Source organism: Rhinoraja longicauda, chromosome 20 (assembly GCF_053455715.1).
Source record: "Rhinoraja longicauda isolate Sanriku21f chromosome 20, sRhiLon1.1, whole genome shotgun sequence".
In the NCBI taxonomy this organism is placed as follows: domain Eukaryota; kingdom Metazoa; phylum Chordata; class Chondrichthyes; order Rajiformes; family Arhynchobatidae; genus Rhinoraja; species Rhinoraja longicauda.
This window is the reverse complement of record NC_135972.1, coordinates 10,733,792-10,756,367: the sequence shown is the minus strand read 5'-3', so window position 1 is coordinate 10,756,367 and position 22,576 is coordinate 10,733,792. Positions and strand designations below refer to the sequence as shown.

General features: G+C 47.9%; 1 protein-coding gene across 1 annotated transcript in view; it reads left to right on the top strand.

The window, feature by feature from the left end:
- The first annotated feature begins 3,976 nt into the window (after window positions 1-3,976).
- The window catches only part of LOC144603555 (metabotropic glutamate receptor 8-like), a 282,688-nt gene continuing 264,088 nt past the window's right edge, over window positions 3,977-22,576 (top strand). The window contains exon 1 of the mRNA XM_078416931.1: window positions 3,977-4,838. Within this exon, the coding sequence (XP_078273057.1) occupies window positions 4,284-4,838 (555 nt within the window). The 5' untranslated portion in view covers window positions 3,977-4,283. The remainder of the gene's footprint in view (window positions 4,839-22,576) is intronic.

The window sequence follows — 22,576 nt, the reverse complement described above, 5'->3', positions numbered from 1 at the left end:
AGAGATTTTGAAAATTGTGTTGCTTTATTTTGAGAGGGGAGGGAGGGTGATAGTTGAATTAAACACATATCCATTGGACAGAAACCAAACCACCAGAATTGGCCAAGAGCTAACAATATAAGATGGATGTCCATGCAGGGAACGATACCATTGGATTGGAGAAAAGTGAGGAAGGCTTTCCTTGAGTTATAGGAATCCACATCAGCTTTAGACTTTAGAGATACAGTGTGGAAAGAGGCCCCTCGGCCCACCAAGTCTGTGCCATCCAGCGATCACCTCCTACACTAGCACTACCCTACACTAGGGGCAATAGACAATAGGTGCAGGAGGAGGCCATTCAGCCCTTTGAGCCAGCACCACCATTCAATGTGAACATGGCTGACCATTCTCAATCAGTACCCCGTTCCTGCCTTCTCCCCATACCCCCTGACTCCACTATCCTTAAGAGCTCTATCTAGCTCTCTCTTGAAAGCATTCAGAGAATTGGCCTCCACTGCCTTCTGAGGCAGAGAATTCCACAGATTTACAACTCTGACTGAAAATGTTTTTCCTCATCTCCGTTTTAAATGGCCTACCCTTTATTCTTAAACTGTGGCCCCTGGTTCTGGACTACCCCAACATTGGGAACATGTTTCCTGCCTCTAACGTGTCCAACCCCTTAATAATCTTATGCTTCAATAAGATCCCCTCTCATCCTTCTAAATTCCAGTGTATACAAGTCTAGTCGCTCCAGTCTTTCAACATACGACAGTCCTGCCATTCCGGGAATTAACCTAGTGAACCTACGCTGCACGCCCTCAAAAGCAAGAATATCAACTTTTACAACTTTTACTGGAGCCAATTAAACTACAAATCTGTACGTCTTTGGCGTGTGAGAGGAAACCAGATAACCTGGGGGAAATGCAAGCCATCACAGGGAGAACGTACAAACTCCACGCAGACAGCACCCATTGTCAGGAGTGAACCCCGGGCCTCTGGCGCTGCAAGGCAACAACTCTATCACTGCTCTACCGTGCTGCCCAAAGGCAAAAATGTATTCTCTGGATGCTGGACATTTGACATAGAAGAACAAAGAATAGGTTGTAGAAGTTGGCCATTCGGCCCCTCTATCCTGCTCCATCATTTAATTACATCACGTCTGATCTGAACCAGTGGCAATAAGCAGCAGACAGAGTCCATGGAGAGACAAGCCCCTGAAACCCCTAGTATTCACTTCTATCTCATGCCCTTAGCTTAGAACATTCAACACTCCAGGATGGCACGGTGGCGCAGCGGCAGAGTTGCTCCAGAGACCCGGGTTTGATCCTAAGTATGGGTGCTGGCTGTACGGAGTTTGTACCTTCTCCCTGTGACTGCGGGGGGGGGGGGGGGGGGTGCTCCGGTTTCCTCCCACACTCTAAAGACGTACAGGTTAATTGGCTTCTGTAAATTGCCCCCTAGTGTGTAGGATATGATCTCTGGTCGGCGTGGACTTGGTGGGCCGAAGGGCCTGTTTCCATGCTGTATCTCTAAAGTCCACAGTACAGCACAGGAGCATGCCCTTCAGCCCACAATGCCAGCGCCGATCGTTAAACTAATCTCCCGTGCCTGCAAGTGATCCATATCCCTCCGTGCGTGTCTAAATAGCCCCTAAAACGCCACTATTGTACCTGCCTCCACCACCACCCCTGGCAGCTGGTTCCAGATTGCCATCACCCTCTCTGTTAAAAAAAATAGCCTCACACATTCCCTTTAAACATTGCCCTCTCCCATTGAAGCTATACCTTCTAGCCAGACATGGGGCATGTGGCGAGGCCAAGTTGGGCCGAAGGGCCTGTTTCCATGCCACTTGACTCTGGTCTGCCTCACATAATTCCAGAGCCAGGGGCCACAGTTTGAGAATAAGGGGTAGGCCATTTAGAACTGAGATGAGGGAAAACCTTTTCAGCCAGAGAGTTGTGAATCTGTGAAATTCTCTGCCTCAGAAGGCAGTGGAGGCCAATTCTCTGAATGCATTCAAGAGAGAGCTAGATAGAGCTCTTAAGGATAGCGGAGTCAGGGGGTATGGGGAGAAGGCAGGAACGGGGTACTGATTGAGAATGATCAGCCACGATCATATTGAATGGCGGTGCTGGCTCGAAGGGCCGAATGGCCTCCTCCTGCACCTATTGTCTATTGTCATAATTATATATACTTCTATCAGGTCTTCCCTCAACCTCTGGCGTTCAAAACAAACCAATCCTATCTTCCTTGCGTCCCTCCTCTCTGGAGGTAGGTCCCGCTTGCAACAAGCGTGCGAGTTCAGCGTGGAGTCGTTTGCCTGCAGTTCAAGACCAGGTAGTTGTGAAGCCGAGAGCCTTTGAACGGGCCGGCGTTGGTTACGCTGAATCTCTGGCCGACGGGCTCCTGGCGGGAGGGGTGGTCGGACGCCGGCTCCGACGCTCGGTCACTCCACTCACCACCCGGGGCACAGCGAGCGCTCGGACGGGCAAATATCTCTTACAACGGGATCCCGGGAGAGCGGCCAAACCAACCGGAGAGATAACGGAATCGGTGAGACGGAGATAGATCATGATGAAGGCATGGAAATGATTTGTATTGAGGGGGGAATGCAGAGTGTTGGAGTAACTCAGCGGGTCAGGCAGCATCCCTGGAGAACATGGATGGGCGACATCTCGGGTCCAGAGCCTTCTTCAGACTTCATATCATCATATCATATATATACAGCCGGAAACAGGCCCTTTCGGCCCACCAAGTCCGTGCCGCCCAGCGATCCCCGTACATTAACACCATCCTACACCCACTAGGGACAATTTTTTACATTTACCCAGCCAATTAACCTACATACCTGTACGTCTTTGGAGTATGGGAGGAAACCGAAGATCTCGGAGAAAACCCATGCAGGTCACGGGGAGAACGTACAAACTCCTTACAGTGCAGCACCCGTAGTCAGGATCGAACCTGAGTCTCTGGCGCTGCATTCGCTGTAAAGCAGCAACTCTACCGCTGCGCTACCGTGCCATTGTGGTGGTCAAGTCAAGTCAAGTCAAATTTATTTGTATAGCATATTTAAAAACAACCCACGTTGACCAAAGTGCTGCACATCTGATTAGTGGGGGGTGGGGGGGGGGGGGGGGGGGTGGAGATAAAGCAGTACAAGTCAGGATCCTTCAAAAGACTGTGACGGGGCGGGGTGGGATGGTGGGGCGGGAGAGATTCTGTGTCTTGTGGTGACCCTTCTTCAGTCTGGTTGAGACTTTCTGTGTTCCCCTACTACACACTGGCTGACGGAAGGTCCCGACCCGAAACGACCCCTGTCCCACCCACGTCCTCCAGAGATGCTGCCCGACCCGCCCGGCACACTCCGGCACTTGGTGTTCAGCGCGGAATTCCAGCATCTTGCAGTTCCCGGCAGTTCTCTGGTGTGGAGATACGAGCTCGGTGCGGCTGGTTAGTCTGCTTTGCTAGATTCAACCTCTGGCGGCGAGGAGGGAGGGAGGGAGGAGGAGGAGGAGGAGGAGGGGGGGGGGGGGGGATTTATCTCTGGCATTTCCTCACTGATGGGAGTTTAAACCGAAGAAAGGCACAAAAAGCTGGAGCAACTCAGCGGGACAGGCAGCATCTCTGGAGAGAAGGAATAGGCGACGTTTCTTCAGACTGAGACCAGGAGAGAGGGGGACGAGCGATATAGACGTTACATTGGAGACATTAATGGAAGATATTCATTCTTCAGTCTGGGTGTTGGGTGGTCTCGGGTAACCCCGCGGGGACAGGGGTATTAAGACGGAGGCAGCCGCCGAGGGGAGCGGTTGAGTCGCCGGGTCGCGTTTGTTTGTCGTTTACTGACATGATTTCCTACTTGCAAATCCACAGGGCGCCGCGCGAAGAGGACACCTTTCTTCCCCGTCTTCGCGAAGTGGGTTTTGACGCCGGAGAGACGGGAGGAGCGCAGAGTCTTCAGTGAAAGGAGGAGGAGGAGGAGGAGGAGGAGGAGGAGGAGGAGAGAGGAGGAGAGAGGAGGAGAGGAGAGGAGGAGGAGAGGCAGCCTGCTCCATCTCCTGGAGCCGCCGCGATTCCAGTCGCCTTGTGCGTGGCCGCCCCCAAGGGAGGGGGGACCGGCTTGGTAGAGATGTGGCTGAAACCGGGCACGGATGTGATCAAAAAAGCGGTGGGAGGTCGCAGTCAATGTCCCGTGGTGCCTGCCAGCGGCCTCCTCCCCCCCTGCTAACCCTTCCACTCCCGGGGCAGCCTTGCCTTGATGCGCCTGGTCCAAGTCCTTCCACTCCCGGGGCAGCCGTGCCTTGATGCGCCTGGTCCAAGTCGGGCAGCCCACTTCACTTCAGCATCGCTCCGGGGGTACAGGCAACATGGTCCGGGCCACCTGCCCACGCTGGCTCCTCGCCGCCAGGTGTTGCTGGCTCTTGGCCGTCGTGCACAGAGGCCACGGCCAGGAGCATGCCCACTCCATCCGCCTGGAGGGTGAACTCATCCTCGGGGGGCTCTTCCCCGTCCACTCCCGGGGCGCGGCCGGGGCGCCCTGCGGCGAGATCAAGAAGGAGAAGGGGATTCATAGGATGGAAGCCATGCTCCACGCGGTGGACCAACTCAATCGCGACCCGGACATCCTGGCCAACATCACGCTGGGTGTCCGCATCCTGGACACTTGCTCCAGGGACACTTACGCCCTGGAACAGTCCCTGACATTCGTCCAAGCCCTGATTGAGAAGGACGCCACCGACGTGAGATGCGCCAGCGGCGAGCCCCCCATCATCGCCAAACCAGACAAGATCGTGGGAGTTATAGGCGCCTCTGCCAGCTCGGTCTCCATCATGGTCGCCAACATACTCAGACTGTTCAAGGTAAGCCTGCTGATGATAATACATATCTTTGATATCTCCTGGTGGGACCATTGCCGTTGTTCGGTGGAGGTCCGAAAGTTGTGGTGAACCGCCAGTGTATTGTATGTACCCTGGCGTGATATTGTTTGTTTGGCTCAGTGTTTGTAACTTCAGCTTGCAAGTCTGAGTGGCGGGGATTGTGTGTGTGTGTGTGTGTGTGTGTGTGTGTGTGTGTGTGTGTGTGTGTGTGTGTGTGTGTGTGTGGGTGTGTGTGTGTGTGTGTGTGTGTGTGTGTGTGTGTGTGTTTGCGAACCTGGGACCCGGGGTTCCTCCAGTGGTTGCGAGGAACTCTTTCAAGGTCTTCTAGTTGGCTGCATGGGATTCCGAGGTTGTTACTGGACTGGGAGGGAGGGAGGGGAAAATTCATAGATGGGGTTGACTGAATGTGAGAGTTTGGGGATGGGGGGAGGGGGGGGGGGGGGGCTAGGAGCGAGAGATAGGATGTGTAGGCGAGGGGAGGTAAGCGTCGAGAAAATATCTCAACACAAGTCAACTATCTCAGAATGCCTGTTGTGGACGGGAAATATGTATACACTTCCAGTAAAGTATCAGTGGAGATGGAATTAATCAAGGAACGCGGTGTACCCATTGATCTGATGTTAATCCGGATTTGGGGGGGAGGGGGCGTTATTGTGCAGTACGTATATTTGCATTTTAGTGAATAAGTTGTTGGTTATATCAGCCCATGAAATGGACGGTGATGATCACGGAATGGGCTTTGTACTGCTTGCAAGAGGCTAGATTTGCGGTCTGGGTGGTTGGGCTGTTCCCCGATTCACTGCCACTCCACCTCCCCACTTTGCTGTCTATTTTGAAGTCTGTCTGAAGAAGGGTCTCCACCCGAAACGTCACCTATCCCTTCACTCCAGAGATGCTGTCTGGCCAGCCGAGTTACCCCAGCACTCTGTGTCTATCTTCCGCGGAATACCTTCCGATACAATTCTGACCTCAAAAGTTATCCCACAACTTCTGTGAACCGAGGACGTGATCAAATGATATTAAACTCAGTGTGTAGAAAGTAACTGCAGATGCTAGTTTACATACCGAAGATAGATGCGGAGTGCTGGAGTAACTCGGCGGGTCAGGCATCATCTCTGGAGAACAAGGATGGGGGCGTTTCGGGTCGGGTCTGAAGAAGGGTCCCGACCAGAAACGACGTCTATCCTTTATCTCCAGCGATGCTACCTGACCCGCCGAGTTACTCCAGCACTTTGTGTCCATATTTTAAATCAACCTAAAGTTGTCTTGCACGAATTACCCTCCCCCCCCCCAATCCCCCGCCAACAACTTATATAGAAATGTAACTTCGCTGAGCTTCCCTGAACCACTCGGGCTGTGGTGTTCTCTGGGGTTTAGACTCTCTGTTACCTGCTGCGAGAGGCAAGAAGAGTGTTTAATTGTATATGCACCAAAAAACGATACAACGAAATCACTGCTTGCCGCAGCACAACAAGCCTGTAAGCACAGTATTCATAGATAACACAATTTCTATTCATATAACCATTATCTATTCATAGATAACACAATAAACAAAAAAAAACAGGAATACGTTTAAAAACCCCAACATTATTTGGAACAGCACGGTGGCGCAGCGGTAGAGTTGCTGCCGCTCAGCGCCAGAGACCCGGGTTCGATCCTGGCTACGGGTGCTGTCTGTACGGAGTTTGAACGTTCTCCCTGGGACCGCGTGGGTTTTCTCCGGGTGCTCCGGTTTCCTCCCACACTCCAAAGACGTGCAGGTTTGCAGGTTAATCGTCTTCGGTAAGTTGTAAAATTGTCCCCAGTGTGTCGGAACAGGGGCGTGCTAGTATCCGAGGGGATCGCTGGTTGGCGCGGACTCGGTGGGCCAATGGGCCTGTTTCCGGAGTGTATCTCTAAAGTCCTTAGTGTAACCAAGACGGTTCGTAGTTCTTGGTTTAGTTAGTGTTTGTAGTATTCAAGAGGTCGATGGCTGTTGGTTAGGAGGTGAAGAAGGGTCTCGACCCGAAACGTCACCCATTCCTTCTCTCCAGAGATGCTGCCTGTCCCGCTGAGTTACTCCAGCATTTTGTGTCTACCTTCGATTTTTTTTAAAACAGCATCTGCAGTTCATTCCTACAGAGCTTCTTTAGTTTAGTTTAGAAATACAGCGTGGAATCAGGCCCTTCGGCCCACCGAGTCCGCGCCGACCAGCGACCCCTGCACACTAACACTATCCTACACACATTAGGGACAATTTAGAAACATAGAAACATAGAAAATAGGTGCAGGAGTAGGCCATTCGGCCCTTCGAGCCTGCACCGCCATTCAATATGATCATGGCTGATCATCCAACTCAGTATCCTGTACCTGCCTGCCTATACCAAGCAAAGTAACCTTTTATCTTTGGCGTGTGGGAGGAAACTGGAGCACCCGGAGAAAACTCACGCGGGTCACGGGGGAACGTACAAACTCCGTACAGAACAGCACCCGTAGGCAGGATCGAACCCGGGTCTCTGGCGCTGTAAGGCAGCAACTTTACCGCTCGCTAAATTATGTTGACGAGACTGAATGTGACAGCGGGCAGTAGTTGGGTTGGTTAAGATGACTCATTAATGTTCGTGCAAATCACAGTGGTGTCGATATAAAGTCATCATTCTGCGATTGCAGAAATATATATATATATATATATGTAGATATATGTCATGAAGGATCGGCGTAAGCAAGCACCGAGCGTTAAATGTGGCGTTAACACAGGAATGTTTTGAGCTGGTGAATGGGTTAACTGCAGTTGATAGTTGGGACTGCAATCATGCCATTGGCATTGCATATCGTAAGCGTGTGAAAGCTTATGGTTGATGAAGGAATTTGTATGCGGGAGCCAACAACACGCTGAACAAAGTCTTCATCGCCAACTGTGACAATATGCAATCTGTTCATCAATCTGAATCAAACAATCCCTTTCGTTTCTCTTACACCCGTGTCGAAAATGAGGGCAAAAAAACCCAACCCATCGGCATGAACCCTAGAAGCACTTGTGATAGCGAGTAGTATAAGAAGATAACTGCAGATGCTTGTACAAATCGAAGGTATTTATTCACAAAATGCTGGAGTAACTCAGCAGGTCAGGCAGCATCTCGGGAGAGACGGAATGGGTGACGTTTCGGGTCGAGACCCTTCTTCAGACTGATAGTTTCAGTAAACGCGATATGTGCCGATGCCTGATATACCACAACCATAGTCCGGGATGTCATGGAGCAGCGGTAGAGTTGCTGCCTCACAGAACCAGGGATCCGGGTTCGATCCTGCCGACGGCCGCTGTACCTTCTCCCCGTGGGATGGTGTATGGACTAGTATATGTGGGCTCCGTGGGCCGAAGGGCCTGTTTCCGCGCTGTATCTCTAAAACTAAACTCATCATCTTAACAGATAAAGTCATCATTCTGTGATTGCAGAAATATCAGTCTGAAGAAGGGTCTCGACCCGAAACGTCACCCATTCCTTCTCTCCGGAGATGCTGCCTGACCTGCTGAGTTACTCCAGCGTTTGGGGAATAAATACCTTCGATTTGTATCAGCATCTGCAGTTATTTTCTTATATTACCTTAACAGATACAATTTATAACATCTATTTCTAAATGAAACTGCGTTTCTGGTACAGAAACGGACACCTTTTTTTTGGCTGGTTTTATATGTAGATCGCCCGTGCGTAACAAAACAAACGCGGCTTCCGAACAAATGTGTGTAAAGGGGGAAATATTTGACCATTGACTGTGAGTGAGGGTCGCAGAGTGAGATGATTATACCTGTAACAATGCCTGCCTCAAAGAAACATTTCCAGTGCAGACTAAATGCCCCGGGATAGACATGGGAAATGTTTTAGAAAATGATTGGGACGAAAGACCTTTAGAATTGAAGATATTCATATGGACGTTGTAACTCTGATACCTCCCGTAAGTCACATTATCTCTGTCACGATGAGCGCGGATGGGAGAGCAGGGATGTTGTATGTCAGGTCAATAATCCCACTCCTGAACGTCACGCATTTGTAAGACAAGCGAGGGAACCTCCGGGAGGCACTCTTGCATCATTGGGCTTGTACCTGGCGTTGTATAAACCTGCACTTGTTACTGATCTTGGCTGAACCGCTGTAGCAAAGTGGCAAGCGGAGACCCAGAGCGTTTCTAAAGGGAGAAGAGAGTGAGAGAGAGAGAGAGGGTAGAGACAGCTCTTTGTTTAGCTGCTCATACAACTCATTCTGTTTCAGTTCGGAGGAGTTATTGGCTCGGGGACGGTCGTTTATTTCAGAGATACAGCGCGGAAACCTCGGCCCACCGAGTCCTCGACGACCAATGATCCCCGCACATTACCACTATCCTACACACACACGCACACACACACACACGGGACAATTTTATATTCATTCCAAGTCAAGTCGATTCACCGTCCTTTCTCAACAAGCTATAGGAAGGAAAAGGGTCTCGACCCGAAATGTCACCCATTCCTTCTCTCCTGAGATGCTGCCTGACTTGCTGAGTTACTCCAGCATTTTGTGAAATAAATACCTTCGATTTGTACCGATTAGTTATCTTCCTATAGGAAGGAGGAGGTTATGCGGCTTACTCGGCCATTATTGAGGGTGACCAACTACAATGTTGAACTGATCCTAAGTAGACGGGACTTTAATGGCACATTTCCTTTTTCTGAGATGATTTTGACTGTTGTTACATTTTTTTGGTTCTGAACGTCTTTTCAAACAATTCAAAATTTCAAGACGGTCTCCCCCCCACCCCCCAATCTTTGCACCTCTCCAATCCTTGCAACTCGTCACTTTACTTTCATGTTTCATGTATTTTGTGTTTTATGACTGTTGGCAGATCAATTTCCCTCCTGGGATAAATAAAGTTCTATCGCATGAGTGATTAGCAAAAGTGATTAGTTCAGAGATCGCCCATAATCACCAATCAACCAGCAATCACCCGTATATCAACCAACCCGTCCGTACACTAGCACTATCATACACAAGGGATATTTTTACAGAACGCAATTAACCTATAAAACTGCACGTCTTTGGAGTGTGAGAGGAAACTGGAGTACCCGGAGAAAACCCACGCGGTCACAGGGAGAGCATGCAAACTCTGTATAGACAGGCTGTTCAGCTCCTCGACTACCAACCACCCCTGTCCCACTGGTCACCCTGCTAACCCCCCCTCCCCCCTCAATAGTTTTAATACTACTCTACGTGCCTTTGTAAATAGCCCCACGGGGACAAATAAAGGTGTTTTTGAACTTGAACTTGAACCCTTGGTCAGGATTGAACCTGGGTTTCTCTTGCTGTAAGGCAGCAACTCTCCTGCTTCCCGAGTTTTGGAGGAAATTAATTGTTAGATTTGCTTTGAGCCTTCTCCCGAAGAAAAAATTCAGTCTATCCACATCGAAGAGGCCTGCAGAATGTTACTGGTCATGGAATGAAAAAGTAAGCAGTTACGGAGAACAACTTTCACTGTGACACATTGCCTCTTTTCCAACTCTGAAAAGTGGGATCCTGAACTCATACTGACAGATGTCAAAAGAAGGATCTGAAGAAGGGTCCTGATCTGAAAGGTCACCTGCCCAGGTTAGCGCACAACAAAAAGCGATTCGCTGCCACCTCCGAACACGTGACGATAAACTATACTCAGTACTTTGGAAAGAAAGTACATGATCTATTTGCACTTAAGAAATGACATCCCCACAGAAATCTGTTGCCAGCTGTAAGTACAGCTGCAGTCTTCGTGAAGGCATTGTCAGGGCGACTATGGGAATAAAGCTTGAGATAGATATTTCAGCATCTTGCAGTTTGCTGTCTACTGTTGTATGAAGGTCAATGAGATTCTGTTCCGTTCAGTTTTCCTTGCCAAGGAGCAGCAGGTGCAGACAGCGCTTGGCTTCCATGGGATTGCAGGCTTTCCCTGCTGCAGTGTGCCATTGACAGCTTGCCCGTTGCCTCCAGCTGATATTGATCGTGTTTGACGCCCAGTATCCCAGCTTTGGTCACGATTCTTGCAATCTAAAGTGCCAGCTGAATTTGAGTCTAGTTTACAAACCAAACGTATGTTGAAAGGCTGGAGCGATTGGGCTTGTATACACTGGAATTTAGAAGGATGAGGGGGGATCTTATTGAAACATATAAGATAATTAGGGGATTGGACACATTAGAGGCAGATAACATGTTCCCAATGTTGGGGGAGTCCAGAACAAGGGGCCACAGTTTAAGAATAAGGGGTAGGCCATTTAGAACGGAGATGAGGAAGAACTTTTTCAGTCAGAGGGTGGTGAAGGTGTGGAATTCTCTGCCTCAGAAGGCAGTGGAGGCCAGTTCGTTGGATGCTTTCAAGAGAGAGCTGGATAGAGCTCTTAAGGATAGCGGAGTGAGGGGGTATGGGGAGAAGGCAGGAACGGGGTACTGATTGAGAGTGATCAGCCATGATCGCATTGAATGGCGGTGCTGGCTCGAAGGGCTGAATGGCCTACTCCTGCACCTATTGTCTATTGTCTATTGTCTATTGTCTTCCAGTCTTACACTCTGACATGGATTTTGACTCCATTAGATTTTAGAGATACAGCGCAGAAACGGGCCCTTCGGCCCACCGAGCCCATGCACTAACACGATGCTACACACTAGGGACAATTTACAATTTTACCGAAGCCAATGAACCCACAAACCTGTGTGTCTATTGGAATGTGGGAGGAAACCGGAGCAGCCGGAGAAAACCCACGTGGTCACAGGGAGAACGTGCACACTCCGAACAGACAGCACCCGTAGTCAGGATCGAACCCGGATCTCTGGCGCTGTGAGGTAGCAACTCTATCGCTGCACCACCGTGCCTCCCTCTGCAGAGGAGAACGTGGCCTTTAACTGGAAATGATATTTCCCCCTGTTGACTATTCTAGCTGATGCACAACTTTCTCTCGAGCTGGCTGAAGACTAAAATCATTTCCAGAGCAGAGTTGCAAGGTTGGTGTACTTCCTGAATTATAATCAATAGGCGAGGATTAGTAACGTATTGGAATGTCTACAACGTTTTCCAGGAGCTTTTGAATTTAGGTCGCATTTGATACACACACACCACCCCCCCCCCTCCCCCCGTGCCTGAATCAATCTCATTGTTTGTGTATGTGTCTCACTTTCTCCCTCTGCATTATTTACCGATCCATGCATTCTATTTTTATCATCAGTTCTGTTTCTTTTCTCTGCTTTTCGGTTTGCCTTCAGTCTGAGCAAGTCCACCTGCATGCCTTGGGTTCAGTTGATGGTCAGTGATCTCGCCTGGACCTCCTGTTGCTGCAGCTCGTTCAATGGACTCAGAGGAGCAGGAGGTCATGTACCAGCTCACCTGACCTCCCACTCAGCCACTGAGCCCAAGGGTGCATCACCATAGAAAGCATTTTATCAGGATGCATCACAGCTTGGTTTGGGGACAGCTCCATCCAAGACCGCAAGAAATTGCAGTGAATTGTGGATGCAGCCCAGGCCATCACACAAACCAACCTCCCTTCCATTGACTCCATATATAACTCACGCTGCCTCGGTTAGGCCAGCAGCATAATCAAGGACGAGTCGTATACTGGCCACTCCTTCTCCCCTCTCCCATCAGGCAAAAGGTATAGAACAGTTTCTTCCCAGTTGTTATCAGGCAACTGAATCATCCTACCACAACCAGGGAGCAGCGCTGAACTACTATCTGCCTCTTTGGTGACCCTCGGACTATCCTTGATCGGACTTTGCTGGCTTTACTTTGCACTAAACGTTATTCCCTTATCATGTATCTCTGCACTGTAAATGGATCGATTGTAATCATATATTGTCTTTCTGGTGACTGGATGGCAAAAGCTTTTCACTGTTCACGAGTGACAATAAACTGCATGTGGGGTGCTCACAATGGCGCAGCGGTAGAGTTGCAGCCTGACAGCGCTGGCAGTGCCGTAGACCTGGGTTCGATCCTGACTCTGGATGCCGTCTGTACATGTTCTCTCCGTGGTTTTTCTTTGGTTTCTTCCCACACTCCAAAGACGTACAGCTATGTAGGTTTATTAGCTTGATGTATGTGTGAATTGTCCTTAGTGTGCGTAGGATAGTGTTAATGTGCGGGGATCGCTGGTCCTCGGTGTGGACTCGGTGGACCAAAGGGCCTGTTTCCACACTGTATCTCTAAAACTAAAAGCAAAAAAACTAAACGGAACTGAAACTGAACTGAGGTACTTGAGTTTGACTTGAGAAACTAAGACTACATATATCTTCAAATAATGGTAATCGAATTTCATTGTACCTTAATTGGTACACGTGACAATAAACACATTTAAACCTTTGAAATAAAGATCTTGGGGAAGTCCAGAACCAGGGGTCACAGCTTAAGGATAAGGGGGAAGTCTTTTAGGACCGAGATGAGAAAACATTTCTTCACACAGAGAGTGGTGAGTCTGTGGAATTCACTGCCACAGAAGGTAGTTGAGGCCAGTTCATTGGCTATATTTAAGAGAGAGTTAGACGTGGCCCTTGTGGCCAAAGGGATCAGGGGGTATGGAGAGAAGGCAGGTACAGGTTACTGAGCTGGATGATCTGCCATGATCATATTGAATGGCGGTGCAGGCTCGAAGGGCCGAATGGCCTACTCCTGCACCTATTTTCTATGTTTTCTATGTATCTCTGTGTCCAATCTAGGCATCAAGTTCACAAGGCATGAAGAACTTCACATATTTAAAACAATCTTTTGTCGAGTCGTATCAATGTTCCACACTGTGGTTTACTACAACAGATGGTTGCGTGCCATCCAATCAGCTAGATAGAGCTCTTAAGGATAGCGGAGTCAGGGGGTATGGGAAGAAGGCAGGAACGGGATACTGATTGAGAATGATCAGCTATGATCACATTGAATGGCGGTGCTGGCTCGAAGGGCCGAATGGCCTCCTCCTGCGTCTATTGTCTATATCAGTTTCACTTTTCAAGGAAGCCTTTAATTTATTTCAGAAATACAGCATAGAAACTGGCCTTTCGGCCCAACGAGTCCACGCCCGTACACTAGTTCTATTCTACACACTAGAGACAATTTTACAGAGGGCCAATTAACCTACAAACTGTACATCTTTGGAATGTGGGAGGAAATTGGAGCACCCAGAGAAAAACCCATGCGGTCACATTGAGAATGTGCAAACTCCACGCAGACAGTATCCGTGATAGGGATTGAACCGTAGTTATGTAGTTCGGCCGAACTCGTTCATGCTGACCAAGATGGTTCAATGGTTCCTTAATCTCAAGGGATATGTGGAGAAAGCAGGAATGGGATACTGATTTTGGATGATCAGCCATGACCATATTGAATGGTGGTGCTGGCTCGAAGGGCCAAATGGCCTACTCCTGCACCTATTTTCTGTTTCTATGCACTTAATGGCTTAATTATGTGTTAAAACATTCCATTATTTGTACAGAGTTCCACTTCTAACCTCCTGATGAACGACTTGTGAAGTGTTCTCATTGAGAACGTAGGAAGCATTCAATGTTATATCTTGCATCGAATGTCGTACTCTTTATCCTTTATCTATGGACAGCTTGACTGTATTCACGTACAGTCTTTTCTCTGGCTGGACAGCACGCAAACTGATCAGTCTGAAGAAGGGTCTCGACCTGAAACGTCACCCATTCCTTCTCTCCTGAGATGCTGCCTGACCTGCTGAGTTACTCCAGCATTTTGTGAATAAATACCTTCGATTTGTACCAGCATCTGCAGTTATTTTCTTACACTACAAATAATCTGTCTTAATGATCTTAGTTCAGTAGGAATTTTGTGTTGCTTCGTGTGTGAGTATTGATTTGTTTTAACTTATATTGAAAAAAGCAACAATAATTCCAAGATATATGATGAATGAATGGGTCGACTGAGCTTGGATTCACTGGAATTTAGAAGGATGTGAGGGGATCTTATAGAAACATATAAAATTCTTAAAGGATTAGACATGCTAGATGCAGGAAAAATGTTCCCGATGTTGGGGGGGTCCAGTGCCAGGGGTCACAGTTTAAGATTAAGGGGTAGGCCATTTGGGACTGAGATGAGGAAAAACTTTTTCACCCAGAGAGTTGTGAATCTGTGGAATTATTTACCACAGAACGTAGCAGAGGCCAATACACTTGATGTGTTCAAGAGAGAGTTAGATTTAGCTCTTAGGGCTAAATGAATCAAGGGATATGGGGAAAAAGCAGGAAGGGGGTACTGATTTTGGATGATCAGCCATGATCATATTGAATGGCAGTTCGAAGGGCTCAAAGGCCTACTCTTGCACCTATTTTCTATGTTTCTATAAATGGGCAATGTTTGAATGGAATCAGATTTGATTCTTGAAATTTATTATAAGGAGGGTGGCACAGTGGTGCAGCTGGTAGAACTGCTGCCTCACAGCACCAGAGACCTGGGTTAGATCCTGAGCTGTGTGCGTGTGCGTGCGTGCGTGCGTGCGTTCTCCCTGTGACTGCGTGGCCTGTCTCCTGTTGCTCTGGTTTCCTCCCACATCCCAATGATGTTCAGGTTTGCAGGTCATTTGCCTTCTGTAAACTCCCCCTTGTGTATGATAAAGTGGGATAACATAGAACTAATGAGAATGGGTGACTAATGGTCGGTATTAACTCAGTGGGCCTGTTTCTGTGCAATACTTCAGTTCCAGTTTAGTTTAGAGATACAGCACGGAAACAGTCCCTTCGGCCCATCCACGCCGACCAACGATCACCCCGTACACTCGCACTATCCTACACGCGAGGGATAATTTACAATTTTTACCAAAGCCAATTAACCTGCAAACTTGTACATCTTTGGAGTGTGGGAGGTAACCGGAGCACCTGGGTAAAACCCTATGCGGTCATGGGGAGAACGTACAAACTCTGTATAGACAGCACCTGTAGTCGGGATTGAACCCGGGTTTCTGCCGCTGTAACTCTACCGCTGTACCACTGTGCTGGCCATATCTCTAAACTAAATTAATCTGCAAAGATTTATTGTTAGTTATTTTACACAATTGTTTGATAATAAAAGTGGAGCTGGATTAAGATAAATCTGCTATCATTTGCTTGTTTACCATTGCCTCTATGTTCTGTACTGTCCTCCAACTCTCTTGTCTCTCACTGTAGATAAATATGGTTATTAGAACTCTCCGATCCCACTCACCCTTCCCCCTTTTCAACTGTTGACCTGAACTACCTCTATTCCTGATGGTGTTTTGGTCTTAAAAACAATCCCCATTCATTTTATGTAGGAAAGAACTGCAGATGCTGGTTTAAATCGAAGGTAGACACAAAATGCTGGAGTAACTCAGCGGGACAGGCAGCATCTCTGGAGAGAAGGAATGGGCAACATTTCGGGTCGAGACCCTTCTTCAGACTGGTGTCTGACAGACTCCATTTATTTTAGATCTCTTTATGCCTTTAACTGGGATATTCTTCAATCCATTGAATCTTTGAAGTCATGGTCATCATCTCAGTCTAGAATATGGATATTCCTATTTGCTTTCTTTTGTATTCTATTAACTGAAATGTACAGAAAAAAAGGGTGGCATAGTTTAGAGATACGTCACGGGAGTAGGCCCATCGGCCCACCGAGTCCATGCCGACCAGCGATCCCCACACACTAACACTATCCTACACGCACAAGGGACAATTTGCCATTTTACCGAAGCCAGTTACCCTACAAACCTGTACGTCTTTGGAGTGTGGGTAGAAACCTAGGTCCCCGGGTAAAACCCACGCAGGTCACGGGGAGAATGTGCAAACTCCGTACACACAGCACCCGTAGCCAGAAGCGAACCTGGGTCTGTGGCGCTGTAAGGCAGCAACTCTACCGTCCCGTGAGAGTTGCTGCCTCATAGCGCCAGAAACTGGGTTTGATCCTGACCTCTGGTGCTGTCTGCATGGAGTTTGCACATTCTCCCTGTGACTGTGTGAGTTGTTCCAGTTTTCTCCCCACACCCCAAAGACACGTGGGTTTGCAGGTTAATTGACCTCTGTACATTACCGTTAGCAAGTCAGGAGTGGCATAACAGAGAATTAGTGTGAGCGACTGATCGATGGTCGGCATGGACTCGGTGGGCCGAAGGGCCTAATTCGCTGCTGCACCTTTTAATTCATTAGGTCAATCAATAAATGCTCCACATTTGCCTAGCCTGTGGAAATCCCTCACTAAGCTGCATTTCCCCCTGAGGACCCTTGAAATCCAGGGCTTTTAATCAACTGTTTGCTCGAATGTCTTGCTCGATCCTTGTGTGAAAATGTCAACATGTTTATTCAGAGCCCAACAGGAAATTACTGCAGATGCTCTAAAGTTCAAGGGTGTTTATTTGTGATATGAACTGGAACAATGAAATTCTTATTTGCTGCAGCTTTTCAAGCTACAGGCAACAACAGCCATGAGTGTACAATGAATATACAATGACAATGAATTGTCAGTTGTTCGAAGTAAACCAGACCAGATTGCAAAAACGAAAGTACGTAGGTGCCTCACAGCGCCAGAGACCTGGGTTCAATTCTGACCACAGGTGCATGGGTTTCCCACGGGTGCTCCGGTTTCCTCCCACACTCCAAAAACATGCATGTTTGTAGGTTAGTTGGTTTTGGTTAAAATTGTCCCGGGTGTGACACTATCCTACGATAGTGCTAGTGTACAGGGTGATTGCTGGTCGGCGTGGGCCGAAGGGCTTGTTTCCACGTTCATAAGATCATAAGAGATAGAAGTAGAGTTAGGCCATTTGGCCCATCACATCTACACCGCCATTCAATCATGGCTGATCTATCTCTCCCTCCTAACCCCATGTTATATCTCTAAACTCAACTAGAGCATGCAAAGTGGTCCAGAGTCTGCAATGGTATGGTGCTGAGGTGGGGATGTGGGAATGATTGTACAAGATTGTTTCAAGAAGTTGATGGAAGAGCTGTTTGTTAGCAAGGATTCTTGCTACTCAGGGTCTTGTGCATTCTTCTCGACATAGCAGAGAGAAGAGTGTGTGGCTGGCCGCACGTCTTTAGAGAGTGGGAGGAAACCAGAGCACCCGGAGAAAACCTGCACGGTCACGGGGAGAACATGCAATCTCCTTACAGATAGCACCCGCGGTCGGGATCGAACCGGGTCTGTGGTGCCGTAAGCGTTGCAAGGCAGCAACTCTACCGCTGCCCCACAGTGCCGCCATCTGTGGAGAGGCCTGAGGTGTTGCGCTCATAGGCTCCAATGTGACCAGGAATGAACTAAAGCCGTGAAAGACGCAAGATAAATAAAAACGTAAAGACTTGACATTTATATGGAAATTATTGGCTTTTCAAATTAGAAATTCAAATTAATGGTCTTGCCATCCTGGGAACATCTGGTGGCATTTTATATAATGACCCATGATGTTCGATTAAAACATCTTCTGTGTGATTTAAATTTCCCTCTGTCGTCACGGTCTTATAATTTGCTTTAATATTTTCCCTCCAAGATCCTATTATTTTGTTACCTCCCAATCCTTGTCAGCGAAGAATATGCATTTTAATAACTTTCAATATTCACCTCCATAGGCACGATCCCGCATACCAAAGCATGATTTTTTTATATTAACCACGTGTTGAAAATTTAATTATCAGCTTGTACATCAAGCATATGTGCACACACACACACACTGCCACACGCTTCATTAAAAATCTGCTACCAAAATATTTGTTTAGAGGCTACAATGTGATTTTTGCCATCCATCTTGTGGGAGGCACAGTGGCGTAGTGGTAGAGTTGCTGCCCTACAGCGCCAGAGACCCGGGTTCGATCCAGACTATGGATGCTGTCCGTATGGAGTTTGTACGTTCTCCCCGTGACCCGCGGTGGGTTTTCTCTGAGATCTTCGGTTTCCTCCCACACTCCAAAGACGTACAGATTTGTGGGTTAATTGGCTTGGTATAAATGTAAATTATCCCGAGTTTAGTTTAGTTTAGAGATACAGCGCGGAAACAGGCCCTTCGGCCCACCGCACCGACCAGCGATCCCCGCACATTAACACAAGCCTACACACACTAGGGACAATTTACACTTGTACTTATATAGTATGAAAACCCAAGCCTATTAATCTAAAAACCTGTACGTCTTTGGAGTGTGGGAGGTCTTGCAGGTCACGGGGAGAATATGCAAACTCCGTACAGACAGCACCCGTGGTCGGGATCGAACCCAGATCTCCGGCGCTGCAAGCGCTGTAAGGCAGCAACTCTACCGCTGCGCCACCGTGCTGCCCAGTGTGTGTAGGATAGTGTTAACATGCGAGGATTGCTGGTCGACGCGGACTCCTCCAACAGATATGGGGCCCTAACCTGCTTTGAAGAAAGCTTCTGGGGTGGGGTTCCGACCTGAAACGTCACCCATCCTTTCCTTCTCTCCAGAGATGCTGCCTGTCCCCATTGAGTTACTCTAGTACTTTGTGTCTATCTTTGGTAAGTTCAGTCAGTCCATTATGACACAGAACTATGAGATCACCTGAGTGACTATGAAATGCTCTGCTTTGATCAGGAGTTCTGCTTGGCAGGAGGGAATCAAATTGTTCTTTACTGTTGATCTTGTCATATGAGGCTGTCTTACACTGTGGGGGGGGAACTTTGTGTGAATTGCTGCAAACTAAAATCACAGGCACTTAACTTGCTGGCCGCAGAGAAGAACAATGAACTTTGAACCCAGGAAAGATGGGTCAATGTATTTTCTAAATGATAATAACCTGGGGACATTCTTGAGCCTGCACAAGATGCGCCATTTAATTCAAAATTATAGGTGCGAAATGCAAACGGAATACTTTTTGTATAATCTGTGGCAAAACGAACATATTAGTTTTGGTTTAGTTTGAAGATACAGCGTGGAAGCAGTCCCACTGAGTCCTCGCCGACCAGTGATCGCCGCACGCTAACTCTCTGTGATTTATTTCCATCATTTAAGTCCATAGCTCCCTGACAGTAGATGGGGTGGTAAAGAAGGCATGTGGCACGTTTGCCTTTGTTGGTTCAAGGCATTGAGTGTAATAGTCAGGAAGTCACATTAGACAATAGACAATAGGTGCAGGAGTAGGCCATTCAGCCCTTCGAGCCAGCACCGCCATTCAATGCGATCATGGCTGATCACTCTCAATCAGTACCCCGTTCCTGCCTTCTCCCCATACCCCCTCACTCCGCTATCCTTAAGAGCTCTATCCAGCTCTCTCTTGAAAGCATCCAACGAACTGGCCTCCACTGCCTTCTGAGGCAGAGAATTCCACACCTTCACCACTCTCTGACTGAAAAAGTTCTTCCTCATCTCCGTTCTATTAGCAAGGGATTTTGTAAAATAAGCTTTGGAAGTTAGTGATGATGTACAACCATGTAAGAAAAAGCTGAACTGGAATCTTTTCTCTAGAGCCCTTGACTAGTCTTGAATATCAAAAGATGCGGTGATGTTACGGCTGGTTAAAGCAGATTTGAGGTTGCGGTGGCAATATTGCATTCAATCCTGGGGCGTTCCTCTCAGCAGGCTGTATTCTCCTTTGAAGTGTTGAAGGTGAGAGTCACCTGAATGATACAGGGAATGAAAGGGTAAGTTGTAGAGCCAGATGAATAGATTAGCCTTGTAGACAATAGACAATAGGTGCAGGAGTAGGCCATTCGGCCCTTCGAGCCAACACCACCATTCAATGTGATCATGGCTGATCATTCTCAATCAGTACCCCATTCCTGCCTTCTCCCCATACCCCCTGACTCCACTATCCTTAAGAGCTCTATCTAACTCTCTCTTGAAAGCATTCAGAGAATTGGTCTCCACTGCCTTCTGAGGCAGTGAATTCCACAGATTTACAACTCTCTGACTGAAAAAGATTTTTCCTCATCTCTGTTCTAAATGGCCTACCCCTTATTCTTAAACTGAGGCCCCTGGTTCTGGACTCCCCCAACATTGGGAACATGTTTCCTGCTTCTAACGTGTCCAACCCCTTAATGATCTTATATGTTTCGATAAGATCCCCTCTCATCCTTCTAAATTCCAGTGTATACAAGCCTAGCCGCTCCAGTCTTTCAACATCTGACAGTCCCGCCATTCCGGGAATTAACCTAGTAAACCTACGCTGCACGCCCTCAATAGCAAGAATATCCTTCCTCAAATTTGGAGACCAAAACTGCACACAGTACTCCAGGTGCGGTCTCACTAGGGCCCTGTACAACTGCAGAAGGACCTCTTTGCTCCTATACTCAACTCCTCTTGTTATGAAGGCCAACATTCCATTGTACACTCTTCATGAGTCACTGGCAAGAGATAAACTTTGTCCCCAGAATGTGCTCACATTAAGGAATCCGTCTGTTTTAATATTCAATTGATTCATGTGTATGTACAGATCTGCATTTTAATAGGATTTTCCATTTATGTATTTTAATAGGATTTTCCATTTATGTATGAGGACCACACATTGTCCTTTCATTTCCTCTTGGTCACCATCGGTGGTCTGTCCTTCCCAAAGGTCCTGACTTAAATGTAACCAGTGTTCCACGTTTCAGCGTCTAGTTCAGTTTAGAGATACAGCATGGAAAAAAGACCCTTTGGCCCACTGAATCTGCACCGACCAGCGATCCCCGCACATTAACACTTTCCTACACACACTAGGGTCCATTGGTTTACATTCATACCGAGCCAATTAATCTACAAACGTGTACGTCTTTGGAAGGTGGAAGGAAACCGAAGATCTCGGAGAAAACCCACGCGGTCACGGGGACAACGTGCAAACTCCGTACACACAGCACCTGTTGTCAGGATTGAACCCGGGTCTCTGGCGCTGCAAGCGCTGTAAGGCAGCAACTCTACCGCTGCACCACCCTGCTGTGTCATATTGCTTGTCTTCAGAAACTGAATATCTCCAAGCTGTTCGATTAGCACAGCAGTTAGTGCAGCTGCCGCAGGGACCCGGGTGCCATCCCGACCTCGCCAGCTATGTGTAGAGTTTGCACGTTCCCCATACGACCTTGTAGAAACAAGCAACTGCAGATGCTGGCTTGTCAAGGAAAGGCTCAAAATGCTGGTGTAGCTCAGCGATCAGCCATCATCCCTGGAGAACATGGATGGGTGACATTTCGGGTCGGGATGCTACTTCAGAAGAAGGGTCTTGATCCAAAACTGCGTTCTAATGCCCTTTCCTGGGATTGGAAAGTCTGTCGAGCTTCGACCCACTGCTGGCTTCATACCAGCCGACAAATGAATGGCTCCCTTTCCTATCTCCTGCCTGGCCCTTCAGACCTAAATGAAAGATAAAACAATGCCAACAATGAATACGCAGTGTAATAGAGGGGGAGAAAATAACTCCAGTTCAGTTTGCAACAAAGGGTTTTGAAACCCTGAAGAATCTTGCCATCTAAATCCGTGACAAACCTATTATTTGCAAGGCCTTGCCAAATCCAAAAAGCTAAACAGGCAGGAGTCGTTTAAGAATTCCTCCCAGTGGAATAAAGCCACACTACTTGGCACTTAATCCTGTTAAGCAAATACCTGACAGTCGGTAAGGCTCTATGTAATGATGGGCGATGAGTGTCTAAAAGTCTATTGCTTCGTATCTGAGGTAGATTTAATTCTGTGGAAACCTTGTCTGAAAAATCAGTCTCTCTGCCTCGTTTCTGTATGTACGCACGTGGCAGTCAATGGCATTGGTAAATGAGGCCCTCAAGGGCAAATATGTTGTTGAATTCCAGTATTTATTCTGAGAAGACGAACATAATG